Source organism: Lolium perenne, chromosome 2 (assembly GCF_019359855.2).
Source record: "Lolium perenne isolate Kyuss_39 chromosome 2, Kyuss_2.0, whole genome shotgun sequence".
NCBI classification, from domain to species: Eukaryota; Viridiplantae; Streptophyta; class Magnoliopsida; order Poales; family Poaceae; genus Lolium; species Lolium perenne.
The window spans coordinates 170,360,246-170,386,434 of NC_067245.2; the positions used below are offsets into that span (position 1 = coordinate 170,360,246).

A 26,189-nucleotide genomic window follows, 5' to 3' on the forward strand; every position below is an offset into this window, starting at 1 on the left:
GAAGTAGGATCAAGAGAAAGAGGAACAACAAGAACATGGGTATCGCACGTGAGGAAGGTGACTCTAACCCAAGGAGGGGTGGAGCTACCAATCCCACCACAAGGAATTATGCCGGTGACAACAACCCTTCCCATGATCTTTTTGTTGATCACCATGGACATATTTGTGCTCGCTCTTTGGTCCTCCTAAGGACAATGATCGGTCTATTTGGGTTCCCAAACCCCTTGCTACTAACATGATATGACCCATTGAAAAGTGGGTATGAAAGGACGAGATGTCGCCTAGAGGGGGGTGAATAGGCGTTTAAAAAAAACTCTTACGTATTTGGCTTGTAAGAATGTGGAATTAAACTAATGTTTATTTTATAAGCACAAATCCTAAATATGCTAGGCTCACCTAAGTGCAACAACAACAACAACTAGAGCTAAGCAAGATAGGCACAAGATATATATATGAGCAACAAGTGATAACAAGATATAATAGATACTTCAAGCTCGATGGCTATCACAAGGAAGGTAAGCTCGGGTATAGAAATAACCGAGGCACGCGGAGACGAAGATGTATTCCCGTGTTCCCTTCCTTTGCAAGAAGGTACGTCACGTTTGGAGAGGTGGGGGTACTACGAAAGATTCGTCAACGCCACGAAGGCTCACCTTATTCTCCGAGCCAAACCCACGAAGGATAATGACCCTTTCCTTATGGTTAGCTTTTCCTCCACTCCGGAGATGGCAAGCTCCAAAACCACTTCACAAGCTCCACGAAGGAGAAGCCCGGACCTCTTCACAATCTTCTTTGAAGAGATCGCCGGAGCACCAACCGCTAAGTCAACTAGGAGATCTCCCTCCAAGAGTAACAAGCTCACGTTCTCTCACTTGAACAAATCGTGGTAGAGAGCTCAACACTATGCAATGATGTAAATCAAGAACACTAGAGGTGTTCAAATCCTTCACACTCAAATCCCACCAAAGCAACAAATGCTAGGATGAGATTAGAGAAGAAGAACAAGGAGGAAATCAATAAATGACTCCAAGATGTAGATCCAAAGGGTTCCCCTCTCTTAGAGGAGAAATGGATTGGTGGGGATTGTAGATCTAGATCCCCTCTCTTAGATCCCTCAAGAATGAGCAAGAATCATGGGGGGAATCAAGAGATAGGGAAAGTTATTCAAAGTCAACAATGGAGGAGAGGATCTCAAAAAAAAAAACAATGGAGGAAAGAGAGTGGAAGAACTTCTCCAGCCCAAGGGGGGAGAAGGCCTATTTATAGTCTAGGGAGAAAAATAACCGTTGGGTGAGTTTCAGCTCAACACAGTCGAGGAGGCTGGTCAACCGGGCTGGAGCCGTTCGGTCCAGGTGCCGGTCAGACCGGGCCATAGGCCGGACCCTGCCGGTCCAAACCGGGTCTTTGACCGGGCCATGATCGGGACACTTCTGTGTCTTATAGTACATGGCCTCGGTTGGCACCAGTCCAAGAGCCGGTTTAAACCGGGCCATCCGGTGGGACGGCCGATCACGCCGGGCGAGAAACCAGGCCAGCAGCAAAACATGTTATACAAAAACTGTGATAACTTTTATGTCCGGACCCCGATTGACATAAAACCAATTTTGTTAGAAAGATAACGACGAATAGAATCCAATAAAAACAACACAGTCACGACTTAATCCAACTGTTCGAAAATCGTGATTCAAAGCAGGGCTCGGAGCTTTCCATCTGAAAGAAAAAAAAATCCTTCCAACGAGATCTGAACTTGAAACAGCATCTCGTCTTCCTTCTGCAGGGTCGTACATCAGTCCGTACCATGTCTACTGCAACTGAAACATTAGCACGGATCGATCGACCAAGACAAAACCATGGCCGAGTCTTGCGCCTTGATTCCCTCCCCGTACCGTGCTCTCGCCCAACACGGATGGACTATACTTCGCCGAAAACAGGCACTGCACATGCATTCTTCATTTTTAAAAACTCTCTGAACTGATCTTCAGATGCACAGGGCACTGACAGGTGTCTCAGTTATCGACAGCTACTGTGCGTTTGGATCGAGCATGTACGTGCATCTCCCTTGGGTAGTTGGGTCGAGAGCTTGAGACTTGAGAGGAAGCCGACGAGCGGCCGATCGGCGCCGTTTCGGTGCAGGACGAGACAGCGGCCATGTGCTCGTGAGAGTTGTTTATGCCGCTATCTGATGCGATGCAGTTGCATGCCCACCATGAAATACTTCATGGCTTAATCAGACAGTGCAGAATCCTTGTATCAATCACGGCGGGAAATCCAGAAATTGTATTCTAGGCTTCTAGCAGGATACGTTGCCATCGTATCGTATGATTAGATTATACAGTATGATCGGAAGAACGTGGTAGGGCTTGCTTGCACACCTCCAAAATTATTATTCCATAGAAAACTATTAAGCTGCAAATCATTTTAATTTTCATCTTGTGACCCTAATTAGGATTTAGGCTCAAAATTGTTCGAATACTACTCCTCCGTCCCGGAAAGTATATCGCAGGATTGTCTCAATTTAGATATTTTTATACACTAAATTCTATTTAGATACATCTAAATTTATATAAATTTTCAACATCCTTTTCGGAATAGAAGGAGTACGTGGCAAAAAGAACTTCTTGATAAGGTTTATTTGTCTCCGGAGTTTAGCCTTTATTTAAAACTGGAGGCAAAAGATTTACCTCATTGATTTGTTAAGCAAAAGAGACTTACCTTGTTAACTGAAAAAACCAAACGAAAACTAATAGATCTCATACCGACTACTCATAAAGCATGAAACCTCTAACACAACGTTTCTCTCACAAGCACGAAACCTCTGGCTCAAAATTATTCGAATAATATTCCTCTGCCCCCCCCCCCCCCCCCCCATCGTCGTGCACCGCGAATTTTGTGTAGATTGACGTCGTGCACAATGAAATTTGTGGCGAAAGTGTTCATGGGCAACTACAATATGACCTAGTTGACCAATTGTATTTGTGGGTGCTCAAAACAAACCAAGCTATTCAAGTGTCATGTCGAATGGTCATACCAGCTATCTATTTTCCAGAACTTCTCGAATCTATACTTAAATTACCATTGAATTCTATTATTTTATATTTAATTTATTGCTAAACTAATTTATGCCTAAAACCTATGTAATATGGTTGTATAATTGTGATAGAAATATGGTCGAATTGGTGTGAAAATAGCAAAAAAAAAATAGATTGGGGTGCCAAACACATTACCAAGACCACCATGCTCTTACAAATCCTGAATTGAAAGAGCCATGGAATCTTAAGGGTTAATCGAGTGTCCCTGTTTTCTGAAAAAAAAATAGGAAAAACAGTGTGAAGTACAACAAAAGAGTTGAGCAGCAACGCAGCAGCCAAAAGACGTCGCAGAATCCTAGTGGTATATGGGTCCCAGCTAGCCTGACCTGAAGCCAGTACACTGCATCATCCAGCTAACATCAACTTTGCTATGGTCAGCTAGACTGACAGCCCCCACACCTCATGTGGGAGCCAAATCCTCACCCTGAGAGCAGATACCTCTCACTGTCCGTGTCTCCACGCTCTCCTGCGCCCCAAGATTAATCAATCAATCAGCTGCAGGCCGCACCTGATTGCCGAAATATTATAGTGCTACTATTAGCGGCAATTGTTCTGTTCTGCTTGGGGCCTCTTCCCTCATAAACTAGCTAGGTAGGAGGCATTGCCATCTGTTGCCGTTGTGGGTTTGGACTTTGGGCTGGCGGTGCCCTTCATCCTGGTTCCTGGAGGAGAGAAACAGTCTCTCTAATCGAGCAAGAATCAACAAATCTTCAGGTTAGTGGAGCCAAGAATCGAAATTTTCTTCCTTCTTTCTCTGCCTCCGATTCTTGCGGGAGAAGCATTTTCAGTTTTTCCTCCTCTCTGCTTCTTCCATGTTCTGGTCTTTCTCTCTTAGTTACGCTCAGTTCATGATTCTTCCGCCATTTCTACCTTTTCTCTTGAGTGTTATTGCTAATCAATGCGGTATTGCTTGGCACTCGCAGGTTGGCATCAGTCGACCGAGGAGGGGCGAAAAATCTGGTGACCCGGGTAGGGTTTACCCGCTAGAAACCAATTGCGGCGGCGGCGGAGAAACCCGAGCAGAGCCATGGAATCTTCCACATGGTTGCTGTTGATCCTGGTGGTGTTCTTGATCCCTGCGAGGAGCGCGCGAGCGCAGCTCGAGCCGACCCTCATCAACTGCGGCTCGGGTTCCAGCACCATTGTCGACGGCAGGAGATGGGCTGGGGATTCTTCCCCTCCCAGGAACCTCACACTCAGCTTCCTCGGGACCGTCGCCTCGGCGGCTCCGGGAGCAGGTGGAGAAGAAGGGCCGTATGGGGATTTGTACAAGACCGCCCGTGTCTTCAACGCTTCCTCGACCTACCACCTCGGGGTCGCCGCCGGGAGCTACTTCCTCCGGCTCCATTTCAGTCAGCTGTTCGCCAACCTCAGCGCCGAGGAGCCGTTGTTCGATGTCTCCGCGAACGGCCTGAAGCTGCTTTCCAAGTTCAATGTCCCCGGAGAGATTTCCTGGAGGGATTCTCAGATCAACTCCACCAGCGGCGTCATCGTGAAGGAGTACCTTCTGAATGTTACATCTGCTAAACTGGGGATTGAGTTCACTCCTGAGGAAGGGTCGTTCGCCTTCGTCAATGCCATGGAGGTTGTACCTGTGTCTGGCAGCTCCATTTTTGATTCAGTTAACAAGGTGGGCGGTCATGAGTTGAAGGGCCCGTTCAGCCTCAGCGAGAGCGGGATCGAGACAATGTATAGGTTGTGTGTGGGATGCGGCGATATCGAGAGGAAAGAGGACCCGGGCTTGTGGAGGAAGTGGGATTCGGATGAGCATTTCATATTCTCTCTGAATGCTGCACACCCCATCTTCAATTCTTCCAACATAAGCTATGTGTCGGCTGATGATTCCACATTAGCCCCTTTGAGGCTCTATGAAACCGCAAGGGTGACGACGGAGAGTTCCGTTATGGAGAAGAAATTCAATGTGTCATGGAGCTTTAACATTGACCCTGGCTTTGATTACTTGGTCAGGCTGCATTTCTGCGAGCTGGAGTATGACAAGGCTGAGCAACGCAAGTTCAAGATTTACATAAACAACAAGACTGCTGCTGAGAGCTATGATGTGTTTGCCAGAGCTGGGGGGAAGAACAAGGCTTTTCATGAGGACTTCCTTGATGTTGGCTCGCCGCAGATGGAGACTCTTTGGGTTCAGCTGGGGTCTGAGGCTTCAGCAGGTTCTGCGGCTACTGATGCTCTTCTGAATGGCATGGAGATCTTTAAGGTTAGCCGGGATGGAAATCTTGCTCATCCAACCGTGAGGATTGGTGGTATCAGTGGTGGCGTAAGGAAACCAAAGCGGAGCCCCAAGTGGGTGCTAATTGGTGCTGCTTCCGTTCTAGTGCTTTTTATCACAATTGTTGGTGCTGCTTATATCTGTTTCCATCTGCAGCGGAAGAAAAATAATTCAGCTAACAAAGCCAACGATAACCCACCTGGCTGGAAGCAACTTGCGCTCCACGCTGCTGCGGATACCCGGTCCCCAACTCTTCGCACAGCCGGGACATTTGGGAGCAGCCAGCTTGGCAGGCAGTTTACCATTGTAGAAATCAGAACAGCCACTCAGAACTTTGATGAGTCCTTGGTGATCGGAGTTGGAGGTTTTGGCAAGGTCTACAAGGGTAGAATGGAGGATGGCAAGCTGGTGGCGATTAAGAGGGGGCATACCGAGTCTCATCAGGGTCAGGGTATGAAGGAATTCGAAACTGAGATCGAGATGCTCTCGAGGCTGCGGCATCGGCACCTTGTGCCCTTAATTGGCTATTGTGATGAGAGAAACGAGATGGTCTTAGTTTACGACCACATGTCGAATGGCACCTTGAGGAGCCATCTCTATGGAAGTGACCTTCCTGCTCTTACATGGAAGCAAAGGCTTGAAATATGTATCGGCGCAGCACGAGGGCTTCACTACCTTCACACTGGACTTGACAGGGGTATAATTCACAGAGATGTCAAGACTACCAACATTTTATTGGATGGCAACTTGGTCGCAAAGATGGCAGATTTTGGCATCTCGAAAGATGGTCCAGCTTTAGATCATACTCATGTTAGTACTGCCGTGAAAGGAAGTTTTGGTTACCTTGACCCAGAATACTATAGAAGACAGCAGTTAACTCCAAGCTCAGATGTGTACTCTTTCGGTGTCGTGCTGTTTGAAGTGCTATGTGCTCGACCAGTCATAAATCCGACCTTGCCAAGGGATCAGATAAACCTTGCTGAGTGGGCTCTGAACAGGCAAAGGAAGAAGTTACTTGGGACCATTATCGACCCTCGGTTAGATGGAAATTACACACTAGAGTCCCTGATGAAATTCAGCGAGATAGCAGAAAAATGCCTTGCAGATGAGGGGGTTAACCGGCCTTCAATGGGCGAAGTCCTCTGGCACCTAGAGAGTGCTTTGCAGTTGCACCAAGGTCATGTGCAAAATGCAAACGGTGATGGTTCTTCAGGGCCTAAACTGAAGCCTTCTGATGTATCTATCAACATAGCATGCATCGAAGAAGTTGAGGAATCTACTCGTCCAGCCTCTCAAGATGCAAATACGCAAGCTGTTGCTGTCAAGATTGAGGAGCCATGACATGGAAGGGCTTTCAAACTAGAGGTTTGAAGCAACTGAATAGTGTGTGTGTCCAGTTCATGCTTAGATGCATGTCACCTGTAGTACCGTAACACCATATGTGGAGGTCCTTGTGATATACTGAGATTCTTTTGGTACAGTAGATACTTTTGGAGGGGCTTTTGCTAATGCGCAAAATGGTTTATGATGTCAATTCCATTGATTCTTTGTAAATCGATGGAACCGAATGCTATATAGATCATTAGTTCGAATTTCGAAACACACTATGAGAAAACAAATTCAACAGTTTTCTCATCGATTGTCCCAAATTCACTGCCAAGTTTTCCTGTGTCCTGTTCAGCTATTTTGTTTCAGTCAGCCTCTGTGCACCCATATTCACTGGCTTGTTAGCTGAAGTTATAGCATTCTGCTGATTATTGAGTTTCGGTTGCATCAAGTGCACAACAATATACGAAGATTATTTGTATTTGGAAATTTACCACTTTTGATAGTTTAGTCTAGGGACATAGGTGGTCATATATCTACTCTAGATGATGTAATCCTTGCATGGTACATAATTTGGTTTTCTGTACCCAGACTTCAGGAAGCCAAAGCACTAGTATTGTAAACAAGAAGAGCACCACCCAGCAGAATTCCAGCAAGAGTGGCTACCCAGAGCAACAACCCCGTCTTTCCTGCATAAATCAAGGGACGAAGGTTTTATGTGTTCCGGCAAGTGAAACACCTGTTATTTCAAACTAACATAGAGAGCTTTAAGATTGTTGTCTTGGATGGCTTACCTCCAGCATAATAGTCACCACTTGGAGACCATTCTTCTGGGTTATATATCGGGCTACAATAAATGTATCACAAATGTCATGAAAACTGAAAGCAGTAGATGAACTCTGGATGCTATTATTTCCATTGCTTTCTGATGCCAGTGCGGTAGGTAAGCCTTTTCTTTCTCGTCAGATCTTTATAATCTTTCACTTCAACCTTTTTATCATCTAATTTTCTAACACTAGTACTAGGTTTTGTATTTTTTTTAACCTTAACAATGAACATAATTGATGCTTGTTTGTTGCTGGGCTGGGTTGAATGTTTTACCTGTACCCATCAACATTTGCTCCATACTTGTTGGCAAACTGGTAGATGCCCTTCCCCTGATAAAGACGGATCAATATATAAAGTGATGAAAATGCTAGTTTTTATAAATAAAATTCATTTGTTCAGCCTCAGAACTAACCTTGGCTTGCCTTCCTGATGCATCGACACCATCTTTCAGTTCCAGTCCTCCCCCAGGCCCTAGATGTTAACATAGCACAGTTTTATAACTTGTTATCAGATATACTCAGGTGTACCCAGAACACAAATAGTGCTATCCTACATATCAGTAATAGTTCTTTTTTCTTACAGAAACTTGGTATGACAGCAGGTAGATTTGGTAGCAATACTGACCGAAAGGCTGAGTAGTCTTGACCTTCTTTGCTTTTTTGGACATTACTCTGAAAGATGATGATCTTGTTGAAGGCTGGATGCCTTGGAGCCGCGACTTCCCGAAAAATTGAAATGGAGATGGTTTCAGAGCCATAGAAGCCATGACCGAGATCCCCATACGTACGACAGTAAGTTCTCTGCTGCTAGTCTTTTTTTTTTAGTTTGCTAAATCATATGCAATGCTTCCTTTAAATACAAGAGCGTAGGTCGGATGTAGCAGAAAGCGATTAAGCTCAGTTTGACAAGTGTCAGTTGCTGTGTGGTGCCGATAGGCTCATGGATCACTACTGTGTGATCTGTCGTTGTCTTCACATGACCAACTGAACATGATAGAATTTGAAGGAAACATCTAGCAGGTGACCGTACAATCCTGACAATTCTGCTTTCATGTTCCCTGATCGAGAAATTTAGTTTGTTCTTTTGTGACTAATTTCATGTAGCTTGAGTTTTGGATTACTTATCTTCAATTCTAGCATCATAATTCAAATGTTTTCTTAGTGTCTAAAACTAAAAGTATATCTACTGATTCTTCTAGTCGTGTACTCGTGGCCATGTTTATCTGGTGCATCTTATAATACTCCCTCTGGTACCTGAAGAAGTGACGATTTGGACAGTGAAACAGTCTTCCAATATTTTTTTGGTGGGTTAACCCGGCAGTCTTCAAAATATAACTTTGATTAGTTTCTATCGCAATATATATAACTCCTGTAATTATATAGTTAACAAGAGCAGTATACATGTGGGTAGAAAATTGGAAAGTGTTAGTATTTTGATCTTGAACCCAAACCGCGAGAATCTGCCATTATCATGATGGGCAATTGATGCTATCGGGAGAAGCATCCCACACAGCATTTGTGAACTGAAACAATAGAGCCTATATTTCTTACTTTTTTAAGCCATTGACGTGCGTAGACCTGTACTTCACTGATATGCAGAAAACTTTATGACAGGTTTGGTTAATTTTTCGTAATACCCAGCCATTATTTAATAGCTGGGGATATTTTGCCAGGCCATCTTGATTACAGAATAAGGTCGTTAACTCTATGATCAATAAATTACTACTAAGTTTGTAGAACTTAGTTCAGAGGGCCCATAAGCATGCCAGTGATAAATAAAGCATGTCCACACTATACTACTTAGAACATTAATATTTTAAGGTATTATTCATTGTGGGTACTCATATTTACATCCAGTTACATACGTCACCACAGTTGTAATATTATACTATTATACACATAGTTCGGTTTGCTGCAGGGTTCAAGAAGCCAAGGCGCTAGTATTATAGACGAGGAGAGCGCCACCCAGCAGAATTCCAGCAAGAGTGACTGCCCAGAGAAACAGCCCTGTTTTTCCTACATAAATCAAGAAATGAAGTTAACGAGTGTCACAAATATAAAGAAAAAACCCGCAATGTAAACATTTTTGTTTTGAGATGCCAGTTTGCGTGTACCTCCAACATAAACGTCACCACCGGGAGACCATTCTTCTGGGGTATATATTGGGCTGCAACATGTGAGGAACAATGGAAGTCATGACTCATGAGAGATGCAACGGATGAGTGATCTGTGAGCTATGTAGTTATTTGTTTTTACTGGCAAAAGGTAGGTATTTCCCTTCTCATTTGTCCATCAAGATCGCTGCATTTCTTATTTATTTTCATTCTTTTGTAGGCCTGTTAGTATTTACCTGTACCCATCAACATTTGCACCATACTTGTTGGCAAACTGGTAAACACCCTTCCCCTGATAAATTGGAAGGTTATTATGCGATAAATAGCAACAATTATTGTGTCTGATGAGCTTGTTTGAACTCATCACTGACCTTGGCCACCCTTCCAGATGCATCAAGGCCGTCCTTGAAATCCGCTCCTCCACCAGGCCCTAGAAGTCGGCATACCATAAATTTGTGAGAAAGTAAACTCATGTTCAAGTCAGCCTTCTTTCAAGCCTAATATTACAGTTTTCATCACTGAATTATAGGGCATGTACTGACCGTAGGGTTGGGCAGTCTGGATCTTCTTCACCTTGCTGGCCACTATGAGCAAGGATGGCCTCGCCGAAGGTCGCACGCCTCGGATCTTTGATCGCTCCCAAAGTGGAGGTGGAGATGGTTTCAGAGCCAACGAAGCCATGACAGAGGCAGACATGTTGTTGGTGATTACACTCACTCACTTGCTCACTCTCTTTGTGAGTTCTCTCCTGGCAAATTCTTGGTTTAAATACAGGGAGGGTGGGAGTAGCAGACAGGGATGATAAGGATCTTAGTCAATTTTCGGTTTGGACTCTTGTTATAATTGTGTGTCATGGGTCCATGATCACGTGAACAATCCTTGTCTGTTGTTCAGCTGATTAGAAAATGTCACTTACGAAATCTGGAATGGATAATACTGAGGGTTTCACCTTTGTCTAATTGTTTCCGTGGTTTAGAAATTTCAGTGGGTCCCTTCGCAGGTCAATTTTGAGACTACCAGTTCTGATGATCTTATCTTTAACAGTAACTTCAGAACATATCGATGATATTTGTAAGTTAAAGGTGTTTCTCAAAATCATTTTCTGGTCGACCATACTTGGCCGTGGCTCATCCTTCCCTCTGAGTTTCACATAGAAATCTGATTTATTTCGCCCCGCCAGGAGGAAATGGTCACTACTTGCTAAACTGGCCCAGTCTTTACTCTGTTACACCTCCGCCAACCTATTTCATATTTAGAGATGCAAGTGCCAAGTGGGTCAGTGTTAGGGTACTCTTTACCCTCTTTAGTAAAATAATGAACTACAATAATGATGTTATTGAAAATGTTACATAGTTCATTTTGTTAAACCAAAGAGAGTAGAGGGCCACTTGCATCTATATTCATATTCTGGTAATATTTGCATGGCCTTGCCTCCTGGGCTCCTGGCTCACACTCAATGAATTTTCTTGCAAATTAAATTTGGTCAAACATGGACCGCAATATGATCGGACCTTCTAGCCATCCAAAGAGACAGTGTGGTATATTCTTCATTACAGTGTCCGGGTTCCCTTTTACTTTTCTTTTGACAAAATGAGTATATTAACATTGCAAATATATAAATTATATTCATCCTCTGCAACAATGCAATGTCCTAAAAATATTATAGATGCACACAACCAAAATATAAGAAGAAGAAGAAGAAGAAATCTCGCTACAATGATTTATTCCTTGTAGTCTCAACACATTCACCACCAATATAACACTTGAAGTCTAAATTCTTCAAAAGCGACACTTCCGAAAAGAAAATAATACACACGCTCTGTCGTCGCCAAATCATAGGCCTTAGGTTTTCATCTTCGAGAAAGTTCGCGCTCTCAAAACAATGCTTTCAACAAGATCATCATCATATACAACCAATTAAGGATAGGTCTTAGATTTTCACCCTGAAAGATAAAACTTTGTACTCGTCTTGTGCTGCCACTTCCACTTATCGGCGACGCTGCTATGAGTCACGAAACACCAAGCAAGTTTCTCATCCCTACCTAGGATTGCTTGCATGATCCTATCTCAGAGGCAGGCACGTCTAGGATTGGATTCTTCGTTACTTTCTTTGGTCTGGCTAAAAGGAAAACGCGCTCTCTGTTTAATCATTTGAACCAAGATCATAGAACACGCTTCCCTGCATTCCGTCAGCAGACAAGAGGATTGGCATGGAAATGCTATCGAGTATGTGCACTTGATTGCACATACCAACTAACACCAGTTATAGGTTAGTACTTCGTACGAAGGTAACAACTGAAGCTCTAGTGCTAGTCCTAACTGAATTCCCTGTCTTATTTGGGCCCTCCTTGTAGAACGCGCGAGTTTTCCTCGTATACAAGCATTGCACCGTTCCGTTTGAAATTCATACGAGATGGCTGCGATTCGAGCGGGTTCTTGACTTCCGCGGGGGGTGGGGGAAACAGTGGAGTCAAGATACAACTGAATGCCATTGTACGTGTTAGGTGACGTCCACACTTATTCACTCAATAATCCATTCAACCCTCAACTGTTTGGCCTTGGCTGCTTGTACTGACCCGTACTAGCTGTTTTGGCAAGTTTTGACAGTGAACTGGAGATTTATTGGGATCTTCTAATTGGCTGTGTACGTGCTTGGGAACAAGCTTTGTCTCACCTACATTGGTACCGCATCTGCAGGTAAAAGTAACAGTCACTTGATCCCCGCAAGAAATAAGTAACAGCCACTTGTTAATTGCATGCTTCTGATCAAGCTGTAATAGACTGATTAAGCGAATGATGCTTGCGTTGAATTCACCTAGAAAGTATGCAAGGTGGCGGGCATTTCCTCCAAAAGCATCAAACCCAACAACAACTTTGGGCCATCTCCTTGCACTGCCACCAGTGAATAATCATGGTGCATGTTTCAGCTCGCACATGGAGATACAGAGAGAGAGACTGAAACTTTTTGGGCATTGCCTTTGGATGCTGCTCAGCCCTTGACCCTTTGTTAATGCGTAACCACCGTCTCTAGCTGTAGTCCCTGTAGATGCTGCCTGCAATTGCAAAGAACCGATTATTCCATTGCCAAAAGGAAGGGTGGTACATTTGACAGGTTAAATCTCAGTTCATAGTAGAATCTTTTGTAGGCTATGCACAAACCTGTGTAAACTAAGGCAAGTTACAGGTGCTTTGGGTCAAAATGCACATGGGCGAGCTTTTCTTAATGGCAGAAAGATGGCTTCCTGTTTGCTTACAAAATGGAATAGAAATGGCAAGCAAAGTTGGCAGAAAAAGTGAGTATGCATCTTTTTCTTCCTAGAAAGAACAATTGAAATATGAAAATATTATTTATTATTCAATCAGTAAATAAAGCGTACCGAAACAAGACAAAAACAATAGTACTACCTCGGTTCCAAATTAACTAACGCTGCTTTGTCTAGATACGTCGGAGGGAATAGAATTGCGTAATGAACTAAAGAAAGAACCGTGTTTTCGTTTTTTAATATATTTGAGCATAGAATATGTGTGTCCTTGTCCAAAGGTTGAATTGTACTACTTTGGTACATAAAAAGATGTCACAAATTTATTTAAATTTAGATGTACCTAAATATTTCGAATTTATATAAATCTTGGATACTCTTTTGTGGATGAAAGGAGTACATGTAGAGTACTGCTACCGCAGCATCGTTGAGTCACGGTGGATACGGCCGTACGGGTACCGGGGTAGGAACAAGCTGATTTTAGATGAGGTCAACTGTTGCTGATTTTACCTGCCTTGCTCTCCACATGGCAAGAAAAATTACGGTTTGCCCCGTTTGACCAAAATCATTGGCACCTGTGTTTGGGGTAGCTGGCCTGTGGGCCCGTGGCAGTGCCAACTGACTTACTGACAACTGTAGCATGTAGGAGGAGCAGCCCCACCTAGCAGCAGGAATCCTATGGCTCCAAACGTCATCGGACAACCGAAGGAAAAATGAAAACACAAAAGGTAGGCATGGGAATGAAATCCCATTTTATATGTATTTTAGGGGCTTGACTACACAGTGGTCAACCACTATTTGGGACAAAAAATGGTCAGTTTAGACATCCTATTTTCGGTAAGAATCAAAGTCACGTTTCTTTCCGAAAATGGAAAGATCTGACCCGGCGTGCCAAACACCAAGCCCACGCGTTTTGCTCGACGCCATGTGCGTTCCAGCGCATGCACCAGCTGAAAAAATCACATGCATTCTATCTAATCCTTCAACCACAGAACTACACTCACAGAATCCATATTCTCTCCCCGTTTCTTCATTGCCGACATCAAATAAAAAGGAACCAAAATATACATTACCATATCGTGATGTACAAGACCACCATATGAACCAACGAAATCCATAAAAATAACAGGAAGGAACTGTTGCCGACCAGCGAAATCCGTCAAAAAATAACATGAACTGGTGCCAACGGAAAATCGTCCCTGCAAGTATAAAATTGATCCGAGGAAGAACATCAGTTCTTTCTTGCTTCCTCCTTCCTCCATCTGGTAGCAAGATTTCAACATGTTGGAAGTAGAAGAAGCATCCAGTTGCTTCCTACTTCTACATCGCCTAGACAAAAGATAGAACCAAAATGACTGACAAGAAAATTAAGAGGAACTCAAGTACCCAATTGGTAAAATATCATTTGAAATAATGGACTAAGTAACTTCTTAAGGTTAGTGAACTAAAATTTTAAATTGAACTAAGTTATTTCCAAACGTTGGTGAAAATAATAATTTAACAATGGACCAAGTTGCTTTCTAAGGTTAGTACACTATCATTTTAAACTGAACTAAATTACTTCTAGAAATTGGTAAAATTGAAGTTTGAACAATGGACTAAGTTACTTCATGAGGTTAGTAAACTTACATTTTAAATTGACCAAAGTTACTTCGAGAAGTTGGTAAGAATAATGTTTGAACAATGGACTAAGTTACTTCCCAAGTTAATTTGGGATGAAATTTGAATCATTGGCGATCCTCTTGTATAGCCTGACTATTTTCATTGGCGATGCTCTATTATAGAGTTTTTATTGCATACAAATGTTACAACACATCAGTATATTAGTAACAAAATCTTAGGCATTGCTTTTGCTGTAAAAAAATACTTCTGGATCAAAACAGAATGTAACTTCTGTACAAAGTAAAACCTACTTCTAGCATACATATAGAGTTACTTCGGTGCAAAGTAAAAGCTACTTCTGGCTTAAATATAGAGTTACTTATGGCTCAAAACATGTAGTTACTTCGGTACAAAAAAAACTACTATGTGGTTCAAAATATAGACTTACTTCCGGCTCAGATAAAAAGTTACTTTGGTACAAGTAAAAGATACTTATGGCTAAAAACATAGAGTTACTTCGTTATCAAACGTAGAGTTACTTTGGTACGAGTAAAAGGTACTTATGGCTCAAAACATAGAGTTACTTCGCTATCAAACGTAGAGTTGCTTCGGTACAGGTAAAAGTAAATCATGGTCAAATATAGAGTTATGTTCCATCCACACACAAAATAAACGACAGCACAATCTGGCCGATTATAAGAGATTAGTCACAAATAATCATCTACATCATCACAACCTGACCAGTTACATCCAGAACATACAACAAAAATAACTAATCTACCTCTGCAGATTACTAAAACTATCGAGTAGATCATATTAGACCATCCTCATCTAAATCTATATCTGAGACACACTCACACATAAATTGATGAAAAATGATCTGAGAGCAAGAAAAAGAAATCATTAAAACTACTATGCACCTACAGATTGCTAAAACTACCACAATGTTGCATTTATTGGCAGGCCTAGATGTTTCCAGAAGTATAGGCAAACGTGCCTAAGGTGCTATTTTTCGGACAAAAATGTTGAAGAAAATTCATGTTGCAAGCAGCGCCGCCGCCGGCAAACCCTGAAAATTCCTCTATGATTCGCCCATGGGCGCGTGTAGTAGAAGTAAATTCATGTCCTGTCCTGTACACAGGAAAGTAATCATCCCACCTCCTATCTTTGATTCGTCCAGGAGATCTTGCAGTAGAAGCAAAATCCTCTGTTATACACTAGACGAACCTAGGTGAAACCATCAACACTAAAATCAACGGGCGAATAACTGGATTTCGAACCAAACTCAGCGCAAAAATAATCTATGGCAAATGTGGTGGATTTTGAGCCAAACACATCACACAAATCATCCATGGCGGATGTGCGCAGACAGGGAGGACGAGCTGGCGCTAACCTGGTGACCAAATGGTACATCTGCGGGCCAAATCACCACTGATTCGTAGCAGAAGGTTGCGTAGCGAAATCAACACTGATTCCTCGCGATGAACTTGGGCGGAATTTGTGTGGAGACTCCCAAAATCGATGGATTGGCCGGAAGTTGGACGACACGAGAACACCACCTCCCTCCAGAGAGAAATCTTGTGAATCGATCGTCGGTCGGTCGCCGCTCGGCCACGAGGAATCGAGCAGGAGGGAGATGAGAGAGAGGAGATGGGAAGGGGATCTGACTTCTTTCTCTCTCTAGCGGAAACACATCACGGTGGGGAGGTGGTCCCAACGTGGGTCCGAACGGTGATCTGTCTGGGCCACCGGATCCTCATCGCGCGGTCGTGACGCGTGAGCACGCCGTTCGGCAGAAAGTGGTCAGCCAGTTAATAGATAAACAGTTTTAATTTTGTGTAGCACCAGGCATGATCAAAGATTAAGTTGAGAAGTGATAGAGAAGGAGAATGACATGGGGGGGGGGGGGGGGGGGGTGATGGTACGCGTGAGTTTTTATTTTGTGGGGGGGGGGGGGGGTGATGCTACGCGTGAGTTTTTATTTTGTTTCCTTTTTGGCGGATTAACAACCATCTATGCTAATTAGACCCAAAGTATATAACCAACCGTGCCAAAACAAGACGAATACAAATCATTTTAGAAAACATGCACACGCCGCCTGCAAAAGAAGGCATGATCTATCGTAATAGAAGAACAAACTCAGCGACACATGTCTGGAGAGATTCATTTTTAAAAATAGAACAAAAGTTTTACCTCAATTTACTAATTAAAAGGAGAATTGCGCAGTTAATTAACGAGAAACCGACAAAAACCGAGACATTTTTTTTCTTTAAAACGATAGACATAGGATCCACATCTAAAATTTATTTTGTTTTTAGGTTAAAATTAACCATCATACGCATCCAAAGATTTATTGAGACCACGAAATATCAGAGCTGGCGACAACTTTACACAAAGGAAACCAAATGACAACAACTAAGTGTAAAACAAATAAAGAGCTGCAGAGCTTATATTGTGCAAAAGCAATCTAAAACCTCCTCTAGCAGCCATTTTTCAACCCTGGGTCGTGTAATTCCAGCACATTCGGCAATTCAGGTGTTGAATGGGATACCTAGCATGTTACAGGCGAGGACCATGCTGATATTGTGGAGGATATGGCATAACCACAATGAAATGACACGTGCTAAACCTTGTCCATCTATCGAAGGGTCTCGGAGGTTTTTGGTAAGTTATCTAAATTCTTTGCTACTAATCAAACAACATCCTGATGCAGATATGGAGAAAGGGAAGATGGTCATTAGACAAGAGGCCGGGTTTCAGAAGGACAAGGGGTTGGACGGTTACAAGAAGGTGAAGAAGAAGTGGATTCCACCAGAGGAAGGGCGACTGAAGCTCAATGTCGGCGGAGCTTTCTCGAGCTCTGGTGTTGCTAGAGCGGGTACGGTGCCGAGGGATCACAAGGTACTGTAGTTGCTGCTGCGTGTCGAGCTTTGATCCATTGCATAGATTCTACGGATGCGGAGCTTCTAGCTATTGAGGATGGGCTATGTTTTGCGCTGCTGTGGTCTCCACTACCATTCACAGTTGAGACCGATAGTTGTGAAGCTGCTGAGTTGATCAAGGAAACAACGCCAAATACTTCAGTATGTGCTTTTCAGATTAGTGACATTCGTGAGATGTTACAGGAGAGACACATAAGTGTAATCAAAATTAGCCGTGATGCTAATAGGGTTAGTCATGAGCTGGCTAAGATAAGTAGGGTTGATCAGAGAACTGCGATTTGGTTTGTGGATTTGCCACTGAATATTTCCCAAGCCATTGAACTTGATTGTAAGAGCATCACAAGCCGTTTGGGTTCCCCAGGCCGAAATCCGGCGCTATTTAGCGTCAGATGGATGTAAAATTTGGTCTGGGAGGCCCATTTTCCCAGCGGGGAGTCTAGGATGGATGAAAAATTTGGACAAATATAAGCGAATTCAGATAAAACAAGACGAAATACGTTCAAACATAGGCGAAATTTAGAGATATTTAACATATATAGGCGAATTTGTACATATATAGGCCGAATTCGTAATATTTGAATTCGGCCAGAGGGAAACATAAACTAAAGCTAGAACACTGCGATCTACATGCCGAAATGGCGGTAGAACGCCGTGTAGTCGCCGACGTCATCGTCGTTGTCGTCGCTGGAGTTGCCGACGTCCTCGGGCGGCGGCGCCTGCTAGCTGCTCTGGCCGGTGTCTCCGTACCAACGGCTTGAACCCTGGCCAGGGTCACCGTGTGGCGGCGTCGGCCGATACAGCTCGTCGTCGCTGCTCTCCTCGAGCTTGATGAGCGGCACGAGGGCGACGGATGCGGTGGGTGCGGCCGGTGTGGCTCGGGCGGCGCGTCGCCGCACGGCCGCCAGGTCGAGCAGACGCCTCTGCTGCTCCGCCTCCTACCTCTCCCAGTCCTGCCTGGACCAGGTGAGCGCGGCGTCCATCGGAGGGCGTTGTCGGCGGGGACGAGGTCGGTCAGCGACCTCACGATCGCCTCGGCCACCGTGACGTCCTCGGCCCGCTTGGCCTCCTCTTCGGCGAGCTAGGACGCGGCGGCGTCTGCTGTGGCATCCTTCTTGGACGTATTCCTCTTGCGGCCGCGCGAAGGAGACGACGATCGGTGCCCTCCCTCGCTGATGAAGAGGGCGTCGCTGCTGCACCCTCTGGTCGGTGGTGGAGACGCCGGCTCCTTCTTGATGACCATCGGCATCGCTGGTGGAGGAGCCGACCCGCCGGACCTCGATGCCGACCCATACGACGAGGACGACGGCGCCATCCGTCGCGGCGTCCAAGAGCTCCTGTGCCGACTCGACACGGTAGTTCCGTGATAAATAGAGGGCGACGCGCGTGAAACCGAGGCAACGACATTAACTCGCCGCGTGGAAGCTACGCGTCCGGCGAAAACCGACCGACGGCAGGCTTTTACAACGGGCGCTACCATTTAATAGAATTCTCTCTCCCCGCAAAAAAATACAACAAGGAAGATTGCCGCCGTTTTATGGAACGGCCAATGTGCCAAAACGAAGGTACACGGACGGTGGGAACGGAACGGAACGGAACGGGAGGGAAACACATTTTCCGTCGTCTCACTAGTGTTGCAGGCTCGGGTCACGAGACCATTAAAACGTAACGTACTAGCTAGCTACCGCGGAGACCGCGATCTGATTTACTGGGCCTACCTACCCGCTCGCCCGCTGCTGAGTGGGCCCCACGCCGTGGAAACGCACCTTTTTCGCGGTGCGAGCGCGCGCGCGTGCGTGGAGGCGGGGCGAGTGGAGTGAGCCGCATTGCAGCCCGCGGTTTTGGGGTCCGCGAGGACAGAAAAGGGGACCCGAGGAGAGGCTGGCTGTTGCGTACTGTTGCCCCGTTTTTATCTTTTTTGGCGGGTGCGGCTCGGCCAGGATAGCGGGAAAGGGCGAAAAGGTTCGGGCATCCTTTTTTGGCTGCTGTTTCGCGCTTTGAGCCCTCGTGTTTGACGTAATTGTCTTGTGTGGTTTTCTTATCTCTTTCTTCAATTTATACATAGCTACATATTCTGCCACTTTATTTGTCCACCTCCTGTTCCATGGAAACGAGTATTTTGTTTTCACGCACCCCCTTCAATGTCTACATGAATATCATGCTCCCTTCGTTCCATAATAATTGCCTAAAAATAAATATATATCTACGCACTTAAATACGTCTAGATATATACATCTATTTTCAATCAATTATTTTGAGATTCTTGTATCCTAGTCTAGGCAGGATACATGACATATGGATATAACAATGAGGCGGTAGCAGAAACTCAAGTTCTCATCCCCGCGTATAGCCTCCTAACCTCCAGCAAGTCTTTATCCATCTGTCTAGTCAAACCCTCCAGCTCTGCATGAAGATAGACATTTTAAAGTAAGTTTATTCATGCAAATGATTACTTTGTTTGTAAGTTTTTGTATAGCCACATGAGCATAGGCATCTAAGGCAAAAAAAAAAAATTCCGCATCAACACGTATAAAACCATGTCACTGCTCATGTCCGAGAGCAATTTATCGTAAGGTTTATATTAAGCATCTTGCAAACCGAGATAATTTGTACTAATTAAGTCAACTCGTCGTTTTTTTACATAAATAATAGGTTCATGGCTCTACCCATATGTGATCTTAATTTGGAGCTTCCCTTGCACATGCACAAATCTTAGCATTGAGACTCATATGAGTCTATGACAACACATGGTGTTGACTCGGACATAAGAAAAATATCAGGTGACTAACATTCAGCGAAACCACAAATGTATTAAGTTTGGGACTTGGGTACTCATGACAACTTGACCGAGGGTGTAACTTCAAATTTCGACGAGGAGATCGGCGCCAACTATATGAAAGATGACTGGTGAAAGGCATCCAAGGTTGTTATTGGCCATAGTTTGTCACACTCAACTTTCTATTTTTATAGCCCTCATGTCGTAGATTTGACTTTTAGACTTCGAATGGATTCTCTTAACCATGCTTTGATTAATTAAGTTTACACGTGGCAGAACCAATATTTGACAAAACATGCGTTATATGAATAAAAATACGAGTACCCTTTATCTGCCGTTCAAACAAAGCAATTGATAAGTTGCAGCTTCAGAGACAAACATGGAACATAAAACGATCCAAAACCTATAAAGGTCCAAACACAGACTAAAATCTCTTGCGAGGACCGTAACGTAAAAATCCCACAGCGAAATAGTACCACCGGGAGAAAAACAAAATCTCTTCATTGCGCCAAACATAGAGAAAAGACGGTCCCATCCCCCACTGTCCCTTCGCCACTGCAGCCGCCACCACTACTCCCCTCCCCACTCTCCCCTTCTTCCACTCCTCTCAGCAGCCGCTCTCCCATCCCCGGCTGCTAGGGTTAGGGTTCCGCATTCGCCCTCCCACCCCCGGCTCCCGCTCAGCCCCACCGCATTGCCCTGCCTTCCCTCCCCCGCAACCCAGCTCATCAGAGCAATCATTTCCCGACCTGTCCCGCGTGCCGGTGCCGGCGCTTTGCCTCAGACCGAGAGCGCCCCTTCCATCCCATTTTCCGCGGTAAGGAGGTGCATATGCAGTCGCTGCTAGTTTTCGTTGCTTGGTTGCCCTGCATTTGGGATTGGTTTTTCACTTTCTTGGATGGGTAAAGTGTTCCTCACTTTCTGTTGCTTTTGAGCTGTGTTCATGGCCGAAATCTTGGTGGTGGCTGCGGTTATAGTGGCGGAGCTTAGCGCTTTAAGTTCTAGCACCTGCATTATTGGAGGTTAAAAGCCCAGGGTTTTTATCAACTGTCCCTGTGTTCCTTTTTCTTGGTAGCAAGCGTGTTTTCTCCTACTCGGATGCTCAAGATTCGGTTTCTAGTGCACTGCGGAGGCAGGAATCTGTGGCTAACTTGCTATTCCCGTGCTCATTTAAGGTCCCAAGGACTTAATCTGTTGGTTTTTTCTCTGGGACGCAGTGCAGATCAAGCTGAAAGGGACAAGTCCGTGGCAACCAAGACCTGTGTCGTAGGTACACTCCAAGCTCACTCCATCTTGCTCCGGGGAATGCCTCAGGTGCAGCGTTCCTGAGGCCTGCCAGCTTCCAATCTTTCCCGAGGAGGAGCGGCGATGGGGATTGTTGGGGGGCTTCTGTTCCTGCTCTTGCTCGCGGCGGCCCCTGCATTCGGCCAGCTGCCGTCGCAGGACATCCTCGCGCTCCTCGCCTTCAAGAAGGGAATCACGCATGACCCTGCCGGCTTCGTCACGGACTCCTGGAACGACGAGTCCATCGACTTCAACGGCTGCCCGGCCTCCTGGAACGGCGTCGTGTGCAACGGCGCCAGCGTGGCTGGAGTCGTGCTCGACGGGCACCGGATCTCGGGCGTCGCCGATCTCTCCGTGTTCGTCAACCTCACCATGCTCGTCAAGCTCTCCATGGCCAATAACAATCTCTCCGGGAGCCTCCCCAGCAATGTGGGCAGCCTCAAGAGCTTGAAGTTCCTGGATATCTCCAACAACCGGTTCTCAGGCTCAATCCCTGACGGCATTGGCAGCCTCCGGAGCCTGCAGAACATGTCGCTTGCCGGGAACAACTTCTCAGGTGCCCTGCCGGAGTCCATCGACGGGCTTGCGTCGCTTCAGTCGCTGGATGTGAGCGGCAACGCTTTATCTGGCCCGTTGCCGGTGGCTTTGAAGAGCCTCCGCAGCATGGTGGCTCTGAACCTCTCGCACAATGCCTTCACAAAGGGAATTCCTGCTGGGCTTGGTCTCCTCGTGAACCTCCAGTCGGTGGATCTGAGCTGGAACCAATTGGATGGTGGTGTTGATTGGAAATTCTTGATCGAGTCAACTGTTGCTCATGTTGACTTCAGTGGGAACTTGCTCACCAGTACTACCCCCAAAGAACTCAAGTTTCTCGCAGATATTTCAGAGACAGTTCTATATCTGAACCTTAGCAACAACAAGTTGACTGGGTCATTGATAGACGGAGTTGAGCTCTCAACTTTTGGAAGATTGAAGGTGCTTGACCTGAGCAGCAATGAGTTGTCTGGAGACCTCCCAGGGTTCAATTATGTTTACGATCTCGAGGTTTTGTGCCTTGCAAACAATGGATTCACTGGGTTTGTACCTAGTGGACTTCTCAAGGGAGATTCTCTGGTGTTGAACGAGCTGGACCTAAGTGCAAATAATCTGACAGGTATAAGCTCTAGTTAAGATTTTTTGTTTTGTTTTTAATCCTCTTGCTATTTTAGTTTATGCATGACATGCAGCGCTTATTATGATTATAGTGGAAGTTCGATCCATTTATTTACAGTTTGTGTGAAACTTTATGTTTTTGTTTTGCCCCTGCTTTCTTTCTTCATGTCAGCTGATTTTTCATGCCAGATATGATCTGGGCTGATCCATGGTTGACTTAGTACTAGCGTACCTCATTTGGAATCTTACCTCATGTAATTAAGTATTTTGAATTGTCTGTTCAGATTCGAATTCCTAAGTGCAAATCATTGCAAAAGGCCCTATGGTTTTGTTTAAGCTAACGGCAGTATGAATTTCTGTTGTCAGTATGTATTGCGTAGTAGCATACTGCATACATTGGTATTTGTTGATTTTGTTCCATTAATCTTCTGCTGGACTAATTTCCTACAGTGCTTCATTCACCTTTCTAGTTTGTTTGCTATTGTAAGGTAGTGTGTGTTGTTGGCTTTAACTATTGTGGACCTTTCTAACATCAGCTAGTATTAATAGGAAGCAACCAATTGTGTACGCATGGTATGATGATAACTAGCTGCATACTAATGAGTGTTGTGCGGTCCATTTCATCAGTATGGCATGGTCACCTGGTGCCTTGCAGATCTGCATCTTATGTGAAATCGTCTTTCCTAGATTATCAGTATTGGGAAGAGGAGGAAAAATACGCATGCACCATTATCTGCATTCCTACTTTCCTAGCATGGAAATTGTCTACGATGACAATCTGTCAGTATCAGCTGATTAGTTTCTAGGTATTAGTTTTTTTTTCTACTAATCGTAGTTCTCTGTGCTCTGCAGGACATATCAATATGATCACATCGACTACCTTGCAAATCCTTAATCTCTCCTCAAATGCTCTTTTTGGGGATCTTCCATTGCTTGCTGGAAGCTGCACTGTGTTAGATCTGTCAAATAACCAGTTTAGAGGAAATTTATCAGTTTTTACAAAATGGAGCAATGACTTGGAATATGTTGACCTTAGCCAGAACAATCTAACTGGAACTATTCCAGATGTGAGCTCTCAATTCCTTCGCCTGAACTACCTAAATCTTTCTCATAATTCTCTAGCTGACACAATCCCTGGAGCTGTTGTTCAGTATCCCAAGCTTACTGTCCTTGACCTCAGCTCCAATCAGTTCAGTGGTCCTATTCCTACCAATCTGCTCACGTCCTCCATGCTGCATGAGCTCTACATGCAAGATAACATGCTTACTGGTGGCATATCTTTCCCAGGATCGACATCCAAAAACTTCAGCCTTCAAGTGCTTGATATTTCTGGAAACCATTTTAGTGGCAGCCTCCCTGATGATATAGTCTCCCTGTCTGGCCTCCATGTTCTTGACGTATCTTCAAACAACTTCTCTGGTCCTTTGCCAGCTACTGTCACTAAACTTGCAGCACTTACAGCTCTTGACATATCAACAAACCAGTTCACTGGGCCACTGCCTGAGGCACTTCCAGATACTCTCCAGTCCCTCAACGCCTCTTATAATGACCTATCTGGCGTTGTGCCTGTGAACTTGAGAAAGTTTCCAGAATCTTCTTTCCATCCCGGAAACTCAAGATTAGAGTATCCTGCTAGCTCATCTGGATCTGGGGATTCCCAATCTGGTTCAGGTGGAAAATCGCTCAGTACAGCTGCTAAAATAGCACTTGTTGCAGCCAGTGTTGTTGTTGTTGTCATCCTTATCCTTATTGCTATTGTGTGCCACTACAAGCGGATCTCACGGCAGTTCCCTAGCTCAGAAAAGGTCACTGACAAGAATCTTCACAGGGCCACTAAAGACATTGAGAGTATGAAAAGAAAAGATAACAAAGGTAGTTCGGAGGTCTCGGCGGAGGATCTTGGTGCTCCTCGAAAGGGCTCTACATCTGAAGCACTGAGCCAAGAAGAGAAGCTGTCTGCTGTGGGGGGATTTTCACCATCCAAGGGGAGCCGCTTCTCTTGGTCACCAGATTCTGGAGAGGCGTATGCACAGGAAGGTCTAGCACGGTTGGATGTCAGATCACCTGACAGACTAGCAGGGGACCTGCACTTCCTGGATGAAACAATCACACTGACACCGGAGGAACTGTCAAGGGCGCCAGCTGAAGTACTTGGGAGGAGCAGTCATGGAACTTCATACAGGGCAACATTGGAAAATGGTGTATTCTTGACAGTGAAGTGGCTGAGAGAAGGTGTCGCGAGGCCCAAGAAAGAGTTTACGAAAGAGGCCAAAAAGTTTGCGAACATCCGGCATCCTAATGTGGTTGGCTTGCGTGGATACTACTGGGGCCCAACACCACATGAGAAACTGATCTTGTCAGATTATGTTTCTCCAGGAAGTCTTGCTAGCTTTTTGTACGGTAATGTCTCAATTCACTGATTTCAAATTTCCGCAGATGCATTAATCTGATAAAAAGTTCGCGCACACAAACCTCATTCTGTATACTTAACCAGCCATTAATTCAACTGTCATATATCTATGTATCTGAGCAGATCGACCGGGAAGGAGAGGTCCTCCACTGACCTGGGCCCAGCGTCTCAAGATCGCGGTTGATGTGGCACGCGGCCTGAATTATCTCCACTTTGACCGTGCAATGCCTCATGGGAACCTCAAGGCCACCAACATCTTGCTGGACGGTCTTGACCTCAATGCTCGTGTCGCTGACTACTGCTTGCACCGCCTGATGACCCAGGCTGGTGTTGTCGAGCAGATCCTTGACCTAGGCGTGCTGGGCTACCGTGCCCCGGAGCTGGCGGCATCCAAGAAGCCATCCCCCTCATTCAAGTCTGACGTCTATGCCTTTGGTGTTGCCCTGCTAGAGCTCCTGACCGGCAGGTGTGCGGGTGATGTCATCTCGGGGCCAGAAGGCAGTGTCGACCTCACTGATTGGGTCCGGCTGCGGGTGGCGGAAGGCCGGGGATCGGAGTGTTTTGACCCAGCCATGGCTTCAGATTCGGAGAACCCGCAGGCAGTGAAGGGCATGAAGGAGGTGTTGGGCATTGCGTTGAGATGCATCTTACCGGTCTCCGAAAGGCCTGGGATCAAGTCTGTGTATGAGGATCTTTCATCAATCTAGCTAGCCGCCATCATTCTGTAGTTTTAGAATTGGATAATACTCATGTTGTTAGCTTGTGCCTGAAACTCTAGTGATTCTGTAGGGAAATGCATGCAAGTGTATGGCATCAACTTGATGCCTGCAAGTTCAGATGGTGTGTCTCATTGGTTGCTGTTACCGCATTGTACTTACATACATTGTTCTAATGGAATCTGCTTTTGCAAGCAGATTGGCCAAATTTGGAGGACAGTCGTCTTTTGAAATCTGCAATTTACCTCAACTTTCACTGAGATGTGATACTATTGTCAAGTGTGCTGATCAATAAATCACTCTCATAGCTTCTTATATGTCTGCAGTTCACCCAGCAACCTGCACAAATGTGACAGCAGTGCTTATCAATTCTAGAAAACTAGAACAAGCAAACACACAGTTTATTTATTTTCTACCGAGTGGAAAAAAGACAAATTTCTTTTAAAGGGGATGAAAATGCACAA

At 45.0% G+C, this 26,189-nt stretch overlaps 3 protein-coding genes and 1 long non-coding RNA gene across 7 annotated transcripts; 2 read left to right on the top strand and 2 right to left on the bottom strand.

Annotated features, from left to right (window-relative positions):
* Window positions 1-3,485: 3,485 nt before the first annotated feature.
* LOC127333918 (probable receptor-like protein kinase At1g30570) lies at window positions 3,486-6,919 on the top strand. The gene is made up of 2 exons (XM_051360352.2): window positions 3,486-3,803; window positions 4,013-6,919. The coding sequence occupies exon 2, from the start codon at window positions 4,117-4,119 to the stop codon at window positions 6,658-6,660; it is 2,544 nt and encodes an 847-aa protein (XP_051216312.1). The 5' UTR covers window positions 3,486-3,803; window positions 4,013-4,116; the 3' UTR covers window positions 6,661-6,919.
* A 190-nt stretch (window positions 6,920-7,109) lies between these two features.
* On the bottom strand, window positions 7,110-10,332 carry LOC127333920 (photosystem II 10 kDa polypeptide, chloroplastic). 2 transcript variants are annotated; one of them, XM_051360353.2, is made up of 5 exons: window positions 8,098-8,313; window positions 7,886-7,944; window positions 7,747-7,802; window positions 7,440-7,492; window positions 7,110-7,334 (listed from the first exon to the last, which is right to left on the bottom strand). In XM_051360353.2, exons 1-5 carry the CDS (start codon window positions 8,252-8,254, stop codon window positions 7,240-7,242), a joined length of 420 nt encoding a protein of 139 aa, XP_051216313.1. In that variant the 5' UTR covers window positions 8,255-8,313; the 3' UTR covers window positions 7,110-7,239. The 2 variants fall into 2 exon arrangements, with proteins under 2 accessions (XP_051216313.1, XP_051216314.1); XM_051360354.2 differs by lacking the exons at window positions 7,110-7,334; window positions 7,440-7,492; window positions 7,747-7,802; window positions 7,886-7,944; window positions 8,098-8,313 and adding exons at window positions 9,273-9,488; window positions 9,587-9,639; window positions 9,823-9,878; window positions 9,958-10,016; window positions 10,129-10,332.
* Window positions 10,333-13,851: 3,519 nt separating this feature from the next.
* LOC127333923 (uncharacterized) lies at window positions 13,852-16,150 on the bottom strand. The gene is made up of 2 exons (XR_007871667.2): window positions 15,842-16,150; window positions 13,852-14,175 (listed from the first exon to the last, which is right to left on the bottom strand). It is a non-coding gene; the product is annotated as an uncharacterized lncRNA (long non-coding RNA).
* Window positions 16,151-20,687: 4,537 nt separating this feature from the next.
* LOC127333921 (LRR receptor-like serine/threonine-protein kinase GHR1) lies at window positions 20,688-25,958 on the top strand. 3 transcript variants are annotated; one of them, XM_051360355.2, is made up of 4 exons: window positions 20,688-20,980; window positions 21,381-22,600; window positions 23,452-24,999; window positions 25,133-25,958. In XM_051360355.2, exons 2-4 carry the CDS (start codon window positions 21,532-21,534, stop codon window positions 25,714-25,716), a joined length of 3,201 nt encoding a protein of 1,066 aa, XP_051216315.1. In that variant the 5' UTR covers window positions 20,688-20,980; window positions 21,381-21,531; the 3' UTR covers window positions 25,717-25,958. The 3 variants fall into 3 exon arrangements, with proteins under 3 accessions (XP_051216315.1, XP_051216317.1, XP_051216316.1); XM_051360357.2 differs by having other exon boundaries at window positions 21,386-22,600; XM_051360356.2 differs by lacking the exon at window positions 20,688-20,980 and having other exon boundaries at window positions 21,039-22,600.
* Window positions 25,959-26,189: the final 231 nt, after the last annotated feature.